The 19,131-nt window shown below is 40.5% G+C and overlaps 1 protein-coding gene across 1 annotated transcript in view; it reads right to left on the reverse strand.

Annotated features, from left to right (window-relative positions):
• Window positions 1–517: 517 nt before the first annotated feature.
• wnt10a.S (Wnt family member 10A S homeolog) overlaps window positions 518–19,131 on the reverse strand; it is a 32,708-nt gene continuing 14,094 nt past the window's right edge. Inside the window, exons 3-4 of the mRNA XM_018238750.2 lie at window positions 13,312–13,685; window positions 518–1,758 (exon numbers count right to left, since the gene is read on the reverse strand). Coding sequence (XP_018094239.1) covers window positions 1,291–1,758; window positions 13,312–13,685 — 842 coding nt within the window. The 3' untranslated portion in view covers window positions 518–1,290. The remainder of the gene's footprint in view (window positions 1,759–13,311; window positions 13,686–19,131) is intronic.

Consider the following 19,131-nt stretch of genomic DNA (forward strand, 5'->3'; position numbering starts at 1 on the left):
CCTCTTTTAAACACTTGTAAAGGAATCCTAATTCTGGGAAACTGCAGTTCAACAACAGATGGTAAACCTCAGGTTGAACATATCTAGCTGGCCAAACACTGAACCTGTCTAAGACTGAGTTGTTGGTTTATTGCCCCATGTAGGGGAGCAACCAAGGGCCTGCCTAACTGAATATCTGGCAAAGCATTGACAGGTTGGAAAAGCCTGTCAGTCGAAGACTGCCCATTAATGCAGTCCTCTACAAACAGGTCTGCAGAGTTGAAATCTGGCCAGTAAAAATTATGCTTGATAACAAATAGGGAAAATATCTAGGAAGACATATTTTCTGGTCAGAAAAGGTAGCAACCCTAGTCTTCATGATCTGTTTTTTGGCCCAAACAGGTTAAATGCTCCTGGGTAGGGATGGGCGAATTTTTTTGCCTTGCTTCACTGCGGAGATGACACCCATAGACTTGTATGGCGTCTTGTGTAAAAAAAAAAAGAGACGCGCGTCAAAATTTTTTTGACACCCATTGACTTTAATGGGCATCAGCATCATTTCGCTGGCGGCGAATTTTTGGAGAAACGAAACGGGTCAAATTCACCCAAGCCTATTCCTGGGTCAACTGTAGGCAGGGGAGATATAATAAATTTTCCGGGTTATAATAACTGGAAATGCGTCTCTTCAAGTTACCAGGAGTGCATGTGGGGTCAAATAAGTTATCAGGAGCTGCTGTGGGGTCAAATATTTTCTAGTTCCACTGTTTGGGTCACCCATATTTAAAACAGGACATGTGGTGGCCAATTAAGATAAAGATACCTCACTTAATACCTGGATCAGCCTAATATTGCCCACCTCAAGTTGAGCATATTAGTGAAAGATCTGCTTGTTTGGTGACCTTGCCAAATAAGCAGATTTTTACATGTATGGGCAGCTATAGACAGATGTAAGTGATCCTCTGACTGGTTGCTATGGGTAACAAAGCTATAATGTTCAGTTTTGCTGTCAGTAACAGGCCTTCTGTGGAGTTCCTTATACACATAAAGTATATGTCTTGATGCTTTCTTTCCTCATGTTTTATACAGTATGTAGTGTCTAATCCAACATTTGCTTTTTATTTCACACTTTTTCTAATAACCACAATTCAGGTTAGCAGCTAAAAGTTTGGACATCCGGTATGGGGAGATACCATTTTCCAGCAGTCCCTTTCATAGTTTGCCCAGTGCACTGCCACCGCAGAGTTATAGGCAGAGCCAAGGTGAGTGGCAGGAAAGTTGCAATGACGTAGCACAGGTTAAGCCTCTATATTTCTATTTGCAGACGCTAACCCACTCGGTGATGCGACACTCCTCACAAACCACATAGCAGCACCAGTGGAATTTACAGTTGCACCTCTCGCTGCGCGTCTGCCGTAGTATATTGTGCCCCCGCCCACAGCACAGACTCTCACAGTTGTCCAAGCCAGGGCTTGTTTTGTTGCATATCCTTCCCTGGGTCCCCTCTGAGTCCAAATTTAGTTGTTGCTCGCAGAAGTCCGGTGACTTCTCAAAGTATACCAAGTCGTTGATACTGGCTCTCCTGCGGAAAGGGACCGGAACCTGCTCCAGCTGCCCAGTGTTTCTGTTGTGAGGCTTTATTAGTGTAGCCCCATAAAACCTGTCCTTTAGCAGCGAGCCAATTACGTGGAACTCAGGGGTCACCTGCCAACAAGTCTTCAGCTGGCAGCTCCCAGATGTACCGTGGCACTTGCACTTTCTCTTCATATTGTCTGTGACAACCTGGCAAGGAGAGAATGGAATAAGTGGTCAGTTCATCTGTACAAATCCTCCTGGGAAATAAAACGTTGATCAGATCAAAGGGTGATGCAATGGCAGACTGGGTCACCCCTCCTCAGAATCTTAGACATAGGTCCCTCAGCTATTTTCCCAACATTCTCTCTTTATACTTGTTACAGTCATTCAAAACAGAAAAACCTTCCATTTCCTGCTTAGTTTCCCTCAGGGGCAGAACACCCTTTAAAGAGTTGACTTTTAGTATGTTATAGAATGTCCAATTCTAAGCAACTTTTCTATCTATAGTCTTTTCATTATTTGTCTTTTTCTACTGACTCCAGCTTTCAAAAAGAGGGGGGTGGGTCACTGATACCATCTAAAAACCAAATGATCTGTAAGGCTACAAATGTACTGTTATTGCTAGTTTTTATTGTTTACCTTTCGATTCAGGCCTCTCCTGTTCATATTGCAGTCTCTTATTCAAATCAGTGCATGGTTGCTAGGGTGGTTTGGACCTTAGCAACCAAATTGCTTAAATAGCAAACTGGAGAGCTGCTGAAAAAAAAGCTAAATAACTCAACCACAAATAATAAAAAATGAAAACCAATTGCAAATTGACTTAGGATATCACTCTCTACATCATGCTAAACATTAATTTAAAGGTGGACAACCCCTTTAAGATGTAATGGGCAATGTACTTCTGAGGGTTCATTGCACTGTTTCTGAAGCTGCAAAAATGAATATTTAGAACTGCATGGTCAAGGCCAGATTCAATAGCCGGGCGGTCACACACGCGCGTCCCACCGCTGCATGGTCCTAGCGCAGAATAGGTACTGCGCGCAAACTCTCCTTTGCGCACGTGTTAGCACACTGGAAAGCACCAGAGCACTGGGGAACTTTGAGTCTCCCCAGTGCTCCAAGGATGCGGCTGGGCACCATGCCGCCCCTAAAATGTTGCCGCCCTAGGCCCGGGCCTTTGTGGCCTCTCCATAAATCCAGGCCTGTGCATGGTTGGCCAGGGTTGGCCTCTGATGTCCCACTTATATTGGTTAAGGGTAAGAAAGTAGAACTATGGAAGTGATATGGTATTTAGGTCAAATGGGTGGATAGGCTATATGGTTGTTAACCTGTCTGTCTGTGTTTTGGCAGTGTGCACAGTTGGAAGCGTACACAGGTGTGCCATACATCAACTGGGGAAACAAAATCTCCCATTGTGATATTAATATGGTAGAAACAAAGACAAGTAGCACTGCACTTGTCTGGTATCTACTGTAGGAGCGACAGCTGAGGGAGCCAGTGTTCTTAAGATAAGGGGAGAAACTTTTATTCCCAGCCAGTCTGTGCATAGTAGGAGTTTTTCCAAACCAAGTATCTGTCATCTGACATTTGTGCATGAGAGAGGCTTTGGAATTTATGGGAAGAAGCTGCAAGCGAATTGAGATAAAAAGCCAAAACTTCTGTTACAGTGTGCAGCCTAACAAGACATATGTGCTCCCAAGGTGAGGGTGGAGGTCAGAGGTAGGTCGAACAGTCAGAGGGTCAGAGGTCACCAGGAGCTATGCATTAAACAGGTAGCTTTGGGGCTGGATTAATCAAGTGGCTGCCAAGTTTTCCATAACCATAAAATTTAATTGACAAGAAATATTCTGGCTGGGGAATGAAATACTTAACTGTAACCTCCTACATTCCTGGAGGGATTTCCTGCAATGGACCTTGACCATTTGATAATAAGTCACTATTATGGCCAATTTTACAAAGGAATGTTTTGGCTTGCAGAGAAAACACCCCAATGAAAAAATAAAATGATGTTTTGGATGTACCCAAACATGCTGACACCTTCAGCATGTGCATATTGGCTTTTACTTATAAAAGAGCATGTGGTTCCTAAACTGCGGGGCTGTCTCCCCCCATGGAGATTTGGAGATGTAGCAGGGTAGGCACAGCTTGATTGCCAATGAGGGTAAGATTTTAGAGAAGTGTCCCCTAGGCACAGTAGATACAAAGCCAGTCCCTGACATGATACTGGGTAGGCAAAATGTTTTACCCCCATACAATAATTCATAAGGCAACTGGAGTCCTCAGCCATCGCTAGTAGGTGTATGGCTAGTTTAAGTGTACATTTAAAGGAATTAGCAAGAAAAAAAATATTCTGTGATTACTACCAGTTTTGCAGCTTATCCAGAAAACTTCACTTCATCCCAATATATGTATGAAATTATTTTTGCTTCATACTGTACTTAATACTGTAATCAATCATCCGGAGTGACTACAGCTCCCAATATATTTTACCCCTATGTACAGTGTGGTTGTTCAAATGTGTTTAGACCACCTCCTGAGAATTCATAATTTTGCTATTAATTTGCAAATTGGCTAATTGCCTAAACAATACAGATTGGAGTCTGAAAAATGATGTTTCTCTCATTAATTCTGTTTAATGAAAAGCTATGATGATTAAAAGAAATTAAGGTCCATTCCTTATGTTTGTTTTCTAAAAGCTTCATATGTTAATTATGAATAAGTATTATTCATTATGTTGTATTTCCTAAATCTGTTTTAAAGTGGTACTGACACAAAAAACGACTTTTTAAAATATGAATGTACATTAAAAGTTACCTATAGGTCATGCTGGTTATTTTCTGCTGAGAGGTTTGTGTTTGTAATTGTTAGTTCCTAAACCTTCTTTAAGAAACACTTAAACATTCATCTGAGTGCTAATTGTTATTCTGTGTTGTATACAATCTATTTCTATTGTAAACATTTGCATTCATTTAAAATTTCATCGAATAAATGTTACCAATGAAAGAGAAACTGCAAGTGATGCAAATAAAGGAAACGTCTGGCAGTCCTGTGAATCTGTGCAAGTAATGGTGCTGTCAAGTATCAGTCATTCAAATGAATGGAAAGCAGTAGGGTGGCTTTCAGTGCTTTCCGAGTGGCTAAAATATACCAGCTGAGAATTAACCCTCATGTTCCATCAACCTTAGGCACGAAAATACAGTGACCGTGTTGGGTATTTTTAACTTGGTACAAAGAACCTATTTTAACAGAGATTGTCCATGTGTCATGCATTTTGAATGTTTCATATGGTACTATTATGGGATAATCTACTTTGTGGCCAGTAGCTGTTCAAACATTGAGGATGTTTTATGTCCCCTGATAAAAAGGCTAAGAACATCTGTCAAATAAGAAACTCACCAGTTAGTCTTGCAGTTGCAGTACAACTTCGGGTGCAGATTTTGGGGTACAACTTAGTTTGTTGCTTAAGGCGTTATTTTGTTACAGTTAAAAATGTTCTGCATGTTCTGCTTAGAACAGGTTAGGCACTCTATAGTCATCCATAAAATACTTAATATGTTTGCAAACACACATTTATAAAGCACCATCATATTTCGCAAGTCAATGTTGTTGTTCTTCACGTATCCCTTTAGGATTTAGTTTGCCCTCTTCTGGCTCACAATAAAGAAATGATAGCAAATAGAAATGTACAAATGTAAACATTTGTATGAGATCTGTTGTAATATTTGAATCTCATTGAAAGGGATAAAATCACAACATATATTCTCACAACTGAGAAGCTCCTGTATGCATAATTGCATCCAGAATTCATAAATCCATTGCTAAATCACAAATATCTCCACTGGCTGAAACATACCTCAAAACATTTTGGAAATAAAAAGAGGGACAAAAAAGTTGGCGTGCCAACATTTTAGACCATGCCCATTTTTTTGGCCACACCCCCTAATTACCATGTTCATTTTACATTTGGCAGGTTATGAAAGTTTGAACACATTTCTGTGTTTTTTTTCCAGTTATTACAGTTTTGCTAATTAAGGTGAATTGCCCTTTAAGCTGTGAGTCACCGTTTCCCCAAAAGACCTGTTATCTTATATTGTTACAATTACTTATTTGCTTATCTGAAATTGTTACAAAAGTTTCCAAATGCACCTGGAGGCTGTTCTGGGCTCTCTGCCAAAAGCCAATTAAGTTAGAAACATTGTTTCTTTTTCTGGCTGTTCAGTGCAGAGAAAAACTGGACTTTCCAGTACAAACAAGTGACTGCAGGTTGAGCTGTCAAAAGAGGGACTGTCCCTCTAAAAATGGGACAGTTGGGAGGTATGGCTGAAATAGCCTCTACATGTGTAACTTCAACAGGAATACATCTCCTGTTATATTGAGTCATTTATTCTGCTGTTTACAGCATCAAAGCAGATTGTTTACTTTTTTCCCAACCAGTTTGTGTAACATGGCAAAACCTTGTCATGGGCTGGTATTTGGGATAGACTTTAACAATCCCACTTTCCACTCTATCTCACTATTGTATGTTTAGCTAACAATATCTTGCCCATGTTAAATGCTAGCTCCTAGATTTCCCCTGGAATACAGCTGTATGGCTGGCCACAATAGGCAGAATGCCAAAAAAAAAAAATATTCATTGACCTGATCTAAACTGAATTTCTACATTTTTTAGAGGGGGGCATAGATTAAATTGGCCTTATCTGAAGCCAATATTTCTATCTCGTTTCTAGGGTCAGTTAATGAATAGTAGTTTGGATAAACACAGCCTGAAAATGAGCCCCTACACTTTAATCAGCATTTTTCTTGATGCCGACATAGTGGTTGGTGTCTCAATGGAAATGAGCAATAAAAAACATTACATAGTTACATAGTTAAATTGGGTTAAAGAAAGACAAAGTCCATCAAGTTCAAGCCCTCCAAATGAAAACCCAGCATCCATACACACACCCCTCCCTACTTTCACTTAAATTTTATATACCCATACCTATACTAACTATAGAGTTAAGTATCACAATAGCCTTTGATTTTCTGTCTGTCCAAAAAATCATCCAAGCCATTCTTAAAGGCATTAATAGAACCAGCCATCACAACATCACCCAGCAGTGCATTCCACAACCTCACTGTAAAGAACACCTACGTTGATTCAAATGAAAGTTATTTTCTTCTAGTCTGAATGGGTGGCCTCTGGTGCTGTGATTCTCTTTATTGGTAAAAAGGTTCCCTGCTATTTGTCTATAATGTCCTCTAATGTACTTGTAAAGTGTAATCATATCCCCTCGCAAGTGCCTTTTTTTCCAGAGAAAACAACTACAACCTTGACAGTCTACCCTCATAATTTAAGTCTTCCAACCCTCCAACCAATTTAGTTGCACGTCTCTGCACTCTCTCCATTTATATCCCTCTTAAGGACTGGAGTCCAAAACTGTATCTACATTGAACCTCATTTTCCAGTTTGCTGTCCAGTTTCCCAATTTAGACAAATCACTCTGCAAAGTGGCAGCATCCTGCATGGAACCTATAGTTCTGCACAATTTAGTATCATCTGCAAAAATAGAAACAGTACTTTCAATGCCCACCTCCAGGTCATTAATAAACAAGTTGAAAAGCAAGGGACCTAGTACAGGTACTCCACTAACAACACTGGTCCAATTTGGAAATGTTCCATTTACCACCACTCTTTGTAGTCTATCCTTTAGCCAGTTCTCTATCCAGGTACAAAGTCTAAGTAAATCACATCCACTGCCATCCCAGAATTGAGGTCCCTGCTTACCTTCTCATAAAAATAAATTAAGTTAGTCTGGCAAGATCTATTATGCATAAAACCATGCTGGCACAAACTCATAGTATTATGATTTGCTATGAAGTCCAGTATCTTATACTTTATAAACCCTTCGAAAAGCTTTCCTACTACTGACGTCAGACTAACTGGCCTATAGTTTTGAGGCTGAGAACGGAATCATTTTTTGAATAGAGGCACCACATTAGCAATTCGCCAGTCTCTCTGCACTATTCCAGACCTCCATGCATCTTGAAAAATGAAGTAAAGAGGTTTGGCAATCACAGAGCTAAGCTCGCTAAATACCCTGGGATGAATACCATCTGGCACCGGACCTTTGTTAATCTTAACATGTTCTAGTCTCTTTTGAATGTGTGAACCATCTATCATTAGTTGTATTACTAGAATTGGGACTATTAAGAAGGAACTGGTTCCTCATTTGTGTAGACAGGTGAAAAATATGAGTTCAGAATCTGACCCCCCTCTGATAGTAAAGGTCCCACCCCTTCCTGCTTCATTTTTTTACTATTAACATATTTAAAACATAATTTTTTAATTGCTTGCTGCTATATCCTTTTTCATATCAATTTTAGCTTGCCTTATAGCTTCTTTGCATGATTTACTGGCCTCTTTCCCCCATATGTAATAAAAGGAGCTAAGTTTGCCTTGTAGCAGTAACCCATACCAACCAATAAGATGCTTGCTTTTAAAAAGGTGACTACTTGATTCTACCTGCTGATTGGTTACTATGGTTTACTGCTCCTGGGCAAACTTAGTGCCTTTTATTACATTACCCCTTTTGTCCCTTATAAATGATTCGGCTGTCCCAGCTAACTTGAAAGCTTTAAAAGCACGTCTTTTCTTACCCACCTCAACACCAACGTTTCTATTGAACCAAAAAGGTTTTGCTTTGCAACGACGTTCCTTGCTTACAAGTGGAATATACTGACAAGTATATTTATTTAGCAGCATTTTAAAGACTTCCCATTTTTGTTCTATGTTTAACCCTGTGAAAAGCATTTCCCACTTAATATGATGCAGAGATGCCCTTATACTGTCAAAGTTTGCACGTCTGAAATTTTGTGTTTTAGTTACTCCCTTATAGGATTCCTTCTGCAACAGAATCTCAAAGGAGACCATGTTATGATCACTATTCCCTATATGCTCACCCACACAAATATTAGAAATTAGTTAAATATTAGAGATGAGTTAACGATACAATTTTCACAAACAATCTTCTATCCAGTAATAACTCCATAAAAGCTTCTATGTTGTTGTTTAGGATACTGAGCCTACCAACCATGTAGCAGTTTAATACATTGTCATGGTCTAAGATTTAAGATCATGTAAACATTAATGGTGGTAACACACCAAAAAAACAAATGGTTGGTGGTCACGCAAGGGATATCACTTAAATGTGAAAAAAAAGTCATACCCTTAAATATATCATAATCATACCCTTAAATACATATTCAGCCCCCTCCCCTGTGGATCACACAGCCCCCCCCAGCACATGATTAGACACCCTGGGCCCCTAACAACAATTTCCAAATGCTAACAAAGCCCCAGAACAAACCCTACACACAGGGAGTATAGGGCAGGCAGAGTATGGCATACACAGGGAGCATAGGGCAGACAGAGTAGCGTACGCAAATGGGAGCATAGGGTAGGCAGAGTTGGGCACACACATGGGGGTATAGGGAAGGCAAAAAAGAGTAGGAGACAAGGAAATCTATTCAGACTCTAAGATGAATATCTCTACTGTGCTAAGTACACTGACACAATTCTGGTGCCCCTTCAGAAGTTGGCTTTATGGATGTTAACAATAGAGGCATTACAGGTGTGAACAACGCAGGGGGAATTACAGGTGTGAACAATGCAGGAGTTACTGTCTGAATTTAAGGTGTAAACAATACAGGAGCCAGTTTATCTCCGTACTGATACTAATACCTATTAAAGCTGACACAAGGTAAATAGTCACAGCAGGCAGACTTTCATGCGGGGGCCACACAAGGGGGGGGGGCCTTGGACCAGATGTGGCCCGTGGGTAACCATTTGGACAGCCCTGGTCTAAGTCATTTATTTAGGTGACTTTTCACATTAAAAGGGCACTATCATCTGGAACATAATTGTATATATGATTTAATTCTATGATAGGGCGCCTATGATAGGAAATTATAGCTGCACTCCGATTTGAAGGAATCAATAGAATTTGCCTAAAAATTGCTTTTGTTGCCCACACTGGTATGTATGCACATAATAAATGGGAGCAAGTCTCCCAACGTTATATGCACCTTTTCACTGTTGGTGGTGTAGATATCAGGATTTTAGATTTAAGCCTTAAGTGGTTATTATCAAAGAACAAAGATTATAGAACACAACACTAGTTACAGAATTGCTGTGTTGTAGAAGAAGCACAAGGTTAAAGGCCATTCTGTTATTAGAATGTAGAATGTTTGCACAGAACAAGGAATACATCTGTTGTCTCATGTCACAAGTATAGTGCAAGGACAAGAAAGACACATCGTCTCAGAAACTACAGCATAGATACCATTCCGGACACTCTGCTGACACAGTAGTTACACCTTATTTGGCTATTGTACTGAGACTGTGAGTCTGTCCCTAAGATGGAAATAGTGACACAGTTATGCTAAAACAAGAATGATGATTGGATGCCACTGGATCAGCCCATGGAAGAAGAAATGGTTAAATAGTCACCTGTTGTATTGCTTATTGTTCCCCCAACGTCCTCACGAGCTTTCAGGGCATGTGAGCTATTATTTAATACTCTGTATTGTAATACTCTGTATTAATGTATACCTCAAATAAAGCTGTCTGGTTAATTTCCTGAGAGAATCTGTTTGGTTCAAGTCAGGCCCAGGGGGAACTTCGGGGCCAGGCTCGATTTGAGTAAGTATTTATTTAAATCCAAGAGGGACTTACTCATCGTGGCTGAGAATCTTATATCCCTGGAGGACTATAGGAGCATAAATCCGACAGGTGGCATAGCGCTAACTGCAATTGTTTGGGCAAAATTGTTTTGTTTGCCCCAACTGGAGCTCAAGCTTTATCAGCCTGCACCGCTGACCATAGAAACAGTTTTCCTATGATTAGCAAAAAAAAGCCTAGGCACTTTTTCGTTTGATCAGAGGAAATATCGTTCTTTTTCAATACAGACATTTGAAGCTGAATCATCATATATACAAGTAGAAACAACAGAATTCTACCTGTATCTGATGATTCAGCAGTAAACCCTCGGTGATCAAAATTTGCCAACTTGGCCGACTGACGAGCCAGTTAGCATGCATGCACCAAATATTGTGCAAATTTCAATTATGATTGCCACAAGTACTCTCAGGAATCCAGATTTAGTGCGGGAAAATTTGAAGGGAGACTATTTCTATGGTTAAGCTGGGTTGCTGCGAGTACTAAGCTTTACTTGTGCCAATTGTAATGTTATTTAATGAAAATACTTTTTCAGAAGTTTTGTTTGCCATGGTAGTGAAGAGTTTACTGCAATCGACAAAGCTTCCAGTGTGCCATCACCCTTGTTGCTTCAATAGAAGCTTTGATGTTGAGGTGGGTAAGAAAAGACGTGCTTTTAAGGCTTTCAAGTTAGCTGGGACAGCCGAATCATTTATAAGGTACAAGGAGGCCAATAAATCATGCAAAGAAGCTATAAGGCAAGCTAAAATTGATATAGAAAAGGATATTGCAGCAAGCAGTAAAAAAAAATCCAAAATAATTTTTTAAATATGTTAAAGGACCAGTAACATAAAAAAAATGTTTAAAAATTCGTTAGTGCACAACGAAAAATAAACACCAAGACAAATTAAACTTTTAAATAGCAAAGCCTTTATTAAGAAATAACTTACAGAAAATCCACTTCCTGTCTTGTTCAGAAATGGCGAAAAGGCAACCATCCATTCTGCAGTGATCGATTTCTACTCCCTGGCTATCCACAGACAGGCATCCTCCTCCTGGGATCCAGCAGCAGCAGTGTCACAGGCTCTCCTCTCCTTCACTCCTTCGCCCAGCAACCAATCTCCTCGAACTACCTTCCTACTGGCTAGAATGTAAATGGCAGGCGGGATAGCACTCGGATCGCTTCGGCTTTCCGAAGTTGCCAGATGTTTTTTTGTTTTTTTTGTTTCTGTTTAACCATTCAACCAGTCTCTGCAGCAAAGCAGTCAGAGCAATGGATGAAGAAACAGCAGTCCCTGAACATCCACCAGGGCTTGTGCAGTGACAAGGTCCTGGGCCAAAGTTATTTATATAAATAAGAACTATCCAGCCTACAGTCCTTAAATCTTTCATTTATGCATTTCAATGAAACAGGTACAGTACAGTCATCATGAAATTGCCTGTTTCTCCATATCCCCGAAAGCACAGAGGCAAGGAAGGATTTATTTTGTGCTTTCTTTCAGGAATTCGCCGTATTCGTACATTCTAGGCCAATTATTTTATGGCCATTTTGGGGGAGATCTTAGAAACGGAAATCCATATTGAGATCCATTCCTTTTGTGAGATCTCTTGTCCCACATCTCTTTCCTAGTTCATTATATATTTCCAGGAGTATCCGATTTTTGAGATAGCAGTAGTTTATATAAAAGTGAAAGAGTCCCCTTGAGTTTACCTGCTTGTTGGCAACTAGTTTCTAATAGGGAAGGGGGATCATTCCTGAATGAAGGGTTTATTGCTTTAGTAAAGTGATGCAATTGGGTGTATCTAAAGATTTCTCCTTCTGGCATGTCTTGTACAAAATGTCCATAATGTTTTGCATGGATTTGATACGGGTGGTGAGAAGGAGGTTCTTGAAACAGAGAATATGATTCTCTTTCCACCACTTAAAGGCTGAAGTGGCTAGTCCAGGAGGGAAGAGAGGGTTATTATGTATGACCCATCAGGTCTCTGTGTGGGCAGGGTTGGACTGGCTCGGCAGGACACCGGGAAAAAACACGGTGGGCCCCCAACCCCCATGGGCCCCCGCCGGGCCAGACCGCCTCTCCCGTTATTCGGGTGGAAAAAAATTTTTTTTTTCATTGCCGGGCAGCGCATCTGTTTGGGCATGTGCAATGAGCGTTTTCTTCATGCTCGGCACATCACACTAGGGGAGCCTGTGTGTGGGTTAAGTGCCACTGCATGGTTTGAGAAAGTCGTTTCGCCTTATAATAGGGGGCATTGCCTGATCAGATAAATGTCTTCACCTTGCTTTGGAGGCGTCTTTATTGTTAATTGCAATTGGTATGGTGTGGAATTTATATAATAACCTGGAAAGTAATGTCATTTTGGTTGCGTAGATTTTCCCAAACCATGAGATGGAGTACCTTGACCATTCTTCCAGGTCTTTATGTGTGGGTGTGATGTTAACCCCTAGGTTACACCTACGTTGCACAAAGGAACGCCTCCAATGGAGTGGGAAGTTGAGTTGGAGACATTTTACTGTGTGTTTGGGGATATTTATAGGCATGGCTTGGGATTTTGGGATGTTAACCTCTAGCCAGGATACTTGGAAGAATTTTTCTAGGAGTTCATATAGCTTGAGCAGTGATATTTGAGGTCTTGTGAAGGTAAGGCAGATAGAAAATCCAATTTTTAAAGGCCTATGCTCTTAAAGGACTAAAAGTGTTGTGGTTTGTTTATCAAGATCAACTCTTTCACAACTCTTTATAGTAGGGTAAAGGAAACCAAAACCAACAACAGGCCAGCAGCTCAATCAACCTCATTGGGAAATAAAAGTTCCTTTGTGACACCCTGAACAAATATCTAATGAAAATTTAGTTTTAGGTGTCCATTCTTGCTTGAACGGCTTCCAGTGAAATCGCATATCACACCAGTCATTCAGCTCAGTCATTAACCTGCCTGCCCTTAAGAGAAAGATACCCTTGTTATGCTGAGTGAAACCTCTTCTCCTCCAGTACAAGTTACAAAAGGCCATTGACTGAGAAAGAACAGTAAAAGCCAGTATATAGGCAAAGTGCACTTACCTGCCTTCCCACTCTGTTGTTATGAAGCCTCATGCGGGCATGAATGTCCCTGAACAACTCCCGAGAGTCCAAGAATTCTTTGGAAAAACGTTCTCCATATTCCACATCGGGACTGCACCCTCCCCATTCCCAGGAATCTTGGGGCCCTGGCGGATCGGCAGGCATGTGCTCCATTACGCCATGTACCATGCCCTTCCCACGGTTCATAGCTTCAAGCTGCAGCCTGTGCAGCTTCACTCTGAAGGCCTCCTCATCTCCTCGCCTCTTTTCATCACAGCCACATGACTTCAACTTGCCCATGGAACAGGCATTTGAAACAGCATGCACCACACCTGCTGCAGCTATAGCATAAGCGTAGGCGCTCTCCCGAAAACCTGGTAAAGAAGAGGAATTATTGAGTTGTATTCCATTTCATTCTTATACATATGAGTGGAAGATGCCATATTAATTACCTCAGCAGAACAGCATATCTCCCAACAATTGAAGAAACAAAAAGAGGACTAAAAACCTGTCTTGTGCACATTTTTTGGCCACACCCCCTAATTACCATGTCCATTTTACCAAATTTGGCAGGTAATGAGAGTTTGAACACTGGGCTTTTTAGTGCAATGTTTTATGTGTTAATGCAGTGCTGTCCAACTTCTATGGTACCGAGGGCCAAAATTTTTCTAATCTACATGGTGGAGGGCCGATAACGGAAGACAGTGTTAGCCACTCCCTGTTTTAGACCACACCCACTTTAAACCACACCCATGTTACTGCAAGACCATGTCCACATTAATAGCACACCAAAAAACCAAATGGTTGGTGCTCACTGCAGGGATCAGAGCCAGAACTAGGGGTAGGCAGAGTAGGCGGCTGTCTAGGGCGCCATCATTGAGGGGTGCATTTTAATAATTTGTTTCAGTAATCATGGTCACCCAGTTGGGTGGAATCCATCACCTTCCCACTCTTGCCGGCAAGTAATAGCTCCTTCTGTGCCGTGCAGCGTGACGTGCGTACATGCGTCAATGACGTCACTGATGTGATTGGGTGTCAGAGAGAGGCAGAGAGCTGGCGGGCCTGCTTGGCGTGGTTCGCTCTCGCTGCTCTCAGCCTTGCACAGTTGCACTGAACTGAAGATATTCTTTCTATTACTGTGAAAGTGTGAAGCTTCCTGCTGGCACAGCCAGGTACAGATTTGGGGGCCATGTGTTTGCTGTTGCTGCTGGGCTGGGCGCTGGCACAGGCACATAAAAACTTGGGGGTAATATGATGTGATCAGATTTATTTTTGGCTGCTGCTGACACAGGTAAAGATTGGGGGCAATATGATGGCTGCAGGAGGGCTGTATGATGGATGGCTGCTGAGCTTGCTGGTACAGGTATAGGGAGCAGTAATATAAATGAAAAAATGTTGTACATTTTCTTGCTCCTTTATTTAAAAACCATCCTGGTAAGGAGGGAAATGGTAATGCAGGACAGGGGGCACTGATTGAAGCTCTTGCCTAGGGTGCCAAACTACCTTGTGCCTGCCCTGGCAAGGATGTCACTCATATGTGAAAAAAGCTAAATCATATTAAGACATACCCATAAATCCATATACCTACTCCTTCCCTGTGTATAATACAATACCCCAGCATATGATTAGGGGCCCCTAACAATAATTTTCAAATGCTAACAAACCCCCAGAACAAATACCAAAGTATGACACAGGGAGGGAAGACAGAACAGAGCAGGAGACAGGAATCAGGACCAGTCTAATATGTACTACATACAGTGACACAGTGCTGGTGCCCCATTAGCATTATGAATAAGGTGTGAACAGGTGAACAATGTGGGCAGTTTCAGTCTGGGTCTCAGGTAGAACAGTACAGGGCTTTAGGATATAAACAATAGAGGAGTCACAAGTGTGAACAATACAGGGGGATCACAGGTGTGAACAATACACGGCATTACAGTGTGAATTTGAGGTTTAAACAATGCAGGGGCCAGTCAATCTCTGTAGTGATACATTTTAAAGTTTACATATGGTAAACAGACACAGCAGGCAGACTTTGATGTGGAGGGCCATATAAGGGGGCCGCCAGTTGGACAGCCCTGTGTTAATGTGTTTAACCATTTTGCTAATGAAAGTGAATTGCCCTTTAAAATGGTAGTCTCAGTCAAAAGAAATCTGTTTATCTTAAATTGTTACTAGTGTTTCTTTGCTTATCTTAAATTGTTACAAAAGTATCCCAATTGCAGCTGCTGGCTGTTCTAGTCTCTCTGCCAAAAAAGGCTTTTATGTTAATTAAGTTTCAGAAACTTTGTATCGTTTTCTCGAGCTAGTGCAGGTGATCAAAAAGTCTGGACATTTCAGGTGGAAACACGGGACTGTGGGCTAAACTGTAAAAATCTGGACTGTCCCGCAGAAAACGGGATAGTTGAAAAGTATGGATAGGCATAAGCAAACTCTTCTCTGGCAATTATGGAATTGGAATATTGTGAATGTCATTGCTATATATGGAGAGTGCCTTAGGATAATAGGAACTATTGCTTTGCTTGCTTAAGATGGGGGCCAGTCATCTAGTTGTCTCTAAGTATGCTTTTAGACAGGTCATCAGGTATATGGCAGCAGAGCTGGACTGGCAGTAAAATGCATCCCGAGCAAAAAAAATCAAAGCAGCCCAAATGTAAAAACTCAATGGTTACATATTGTGTTAAAACTTGTATATTAGTGTCCACTTAGTAGGTTTATTCACCCTATATGCATGAAGACAAAAATGATCCTCAAAATACTTAAAATAATAAAAATAGCAGTACTGATATATAGCAGGTGCCTATATAAATCAATCAACAACTTGAAAATTAATGTAAAGGTCCAAATAGCTGTTATGGGGGACCACTCTGGTGCAGTTTAGCATCTGTTAGTAAATAAGCCCCAAGGTGCTAGAGACAATTTCAATAATAAGGTCTGCCAATAAATCCATGAATTATACACCATACAGATACATTCATTTAAAAAAATTGCTGCCAGGGCCCCCATTTTAAAGATTAAAGAGGCAGAAGAAGCAAACAAAAAATAAATAAATAAATATAGACAAATTGCAATGTTGCTAGAAAGTTAACTGTTTAAAAAAATTATTTAAACAACAGATAAAAAAAGCAATACATAAAGTTGGTAAAAATAGATAGGTCATTCTATAACAAACTAAAAGTTAACTTAAAAAACAGATTTTGAGCTGTTGGTTACCTGCCTACATTTTTTTTGGTTCTCTTATTTTCTGTGCATTCTGTGCGTTTCCTTTCATCTCTCTCTCTATTTCCCTTTGTGTTCCCTCATTAACCTATACCTTGTTTATCCCCAATATCTTTCATCCATTTTTCTTTGCAACTATGCAACACACTGTTGTTTATACAGTGCAACTGAACAGTAAGGTTCAAAATTCAATATTATGCAAACTGTCCATTTGTGCTGCACGCACTGCACCGTGTAAGAGAAGCTTACTTAACTTTCTGTAGCCAGAGTATTTTATTTACTGAGTTAGCAAACAGAAAGGTTAAAAGTTAGAGTTAGAGTTTAAGCCGCCCATTTCATCTGTAAATACAGCGGCCCCCAGGCATTTGCCCAAATGCACAGATTGCCAGTCCGGGCTTGTATGGCAGCTTCCACAATAAAGACTGTTCTGTGCACACGATAGCTTAAACCTTCATTCTGTACTGTCTAATGGGCAATATGGCAGCTCTCCCACATATGTATAAATGTGTACACAATAAACTATACTAGTGTCCTGTACACATCATGGAAGGTAAACAATAATTTCACATCATATACAGTATATATATTCAGTGAAAGCTCTTTTTAATTGTAGAAACAGAACCGTAAGGACATTTTTTGTCTCATTACTTAGTAGTGGATGCTGGGAGTGGTGCACAAGAGCTGTGAATCTGACATCTCCTGGTTAGTACAGAACAATGCCAGACTGTACAGAATATTTTAACCTTTAAAGACCCATCACATGCTGTAACTAGATGGCATCATTATTCCAGTCACTGCCATACTGCTATACTGGGGGACTGTCATCAGGAATTCCATGATGTTTCCTGGAAAAGCTGCATGGTCTGGAAACTGCCATTGTAACAGATATGCTGTATAGTATTCCACCCTGTGTATAATGACCGGTCATTACACAAAGGGAGTAATGACGGAGATTGCTTGCAAATGCTGTTATATGTGTTTAATTCTGCTTTGAAAAGGGACATATAACTTTTATAGCTGTATTCCACTTTTCAGGATCCTCTGGCATAGAATGCCTATATTTCCAGAGGTGTGAGTGTATGTGTGTGTGTGTGTATATATATATATATATATATATATATATATATATCACACAATCAGATCCCAGGGTGTTTTGGAGATGTACCGTGTAAGAATAACCCCTGGAATAATGTAGTCAAACTGGGAGACAAGAAAGCACAGACTTCCATTGGATACATTTTGTTGCCCTCTGATTTGTGCCTGAGGTTATAAGCAGCCCACTGACTTAGGTTATTGGTCCTCACACTAATGGTCTCATTTGATTATGAGAATATAAGGATTTGTTCGTGTTTCCACTGCTGCCATTGGTTTAGAATGAGTTCTTTACATTAATGCTCAGTATCGACTCACTGTTTGCCTTCCTCATGCCTCCAAAATATACTGGCCCCAACATGTCTCCCATAGAAGCCACCGCCTCTATTTCCTTACTGTGCTTCCCCCCTTTACCACCCCTCCTCTGTGTTTTGCAGTTAAACTAGAAATTAACCTGCCCTTCACTTAAAAGCAGGCACAAGGTACAGTCATTCACATATCCCAACTTGTTTGTAATTCTTCTAAGCGATTTGACAAAATCTCGTTTGTGAAAAAAAAGATTGCATGTAAAGTAAGGAAAACTGAGAGAAGTAACTACATTGGTATCTCCTGTATTCCTTGGTTGTCCATCTAATCTCTTTATCCCTTAGCCATATTCATATGTGAAGTGCTAGTACACTGTGGTTCTACTAGTTACAAAGGGCCTTTGGTAGAATATAATTAGGACTGACAAAGTATGCCAGGGTCAACATTTTAACATATACATATGAAACAAAGAATAATGTAGGCTGAGTTATATGGGGAATTCTGAGCAGCAGCGGCAGCGGGAATTCACCAGCACACAGGTAATACAAGCAGGATATACCTTGCTAGAAGTTTATTGCAGCATGCAACGTTTCGGGGTTACCCCCTTTATCAAGAATTCTGAGCAGCACACATGTATTATAAGGAATAATGTACCTCTATAGTAAATGATAAGGATGGGGTTCCTCTGAACATATGTACATTTTCTGTGTTTTAGCTGACTACACACAGCAAAGCATGTTAATTGATCATCTGTGTCAAAATTGTCTGACCATTGCTATGTGTGTGGGTGCCTAGGGCAACGGTTTTGATTGACAGTTGTACAATGATACCAAGATGGTAATAGTTTATTGGAACAGAAATCAAGACAGGTGATGGTGGTGCACTGGAGTGGTGGTGCAAACTAATTAGCCATTTCACCATTCTAAGGTATTTACATTATACAGTAAGGCTAGCGTCAGAAGATGTTTTGTGTGCCGCTTTCATCTTATTGACAGGTGGATAGGTTAATTTTGATTGCAGTTTTTCATCACCGCAGGGTCGCAGCAGTTATAATGCCCCATGGGCCATAGGGAGAATGGTAATTTCCTTTCTTCCTACCCTGCTATTTGTCAAGATTAGGAGCAGCGTATGTGTGTTAAAAATTCACCAGACATACAGTAAAATGAATCAAAAGCCACACTCATGGCAAATTATGTCACACCT

The sequence above is a fragment of the Xenopus laevis genome, chromosome 9_10S (assembly GCF_017654675.1).
Source record: "Xenopus laevis strain J_2021 chromosome 9_10S, Xenopus_laevis_v10.1, whole genome shotgun sequence".
NCBI lineage: Eukaryota > Metazoa > Chordata > Amphibia > Anura > Pipidae > Xenopus > Xenopus laevis.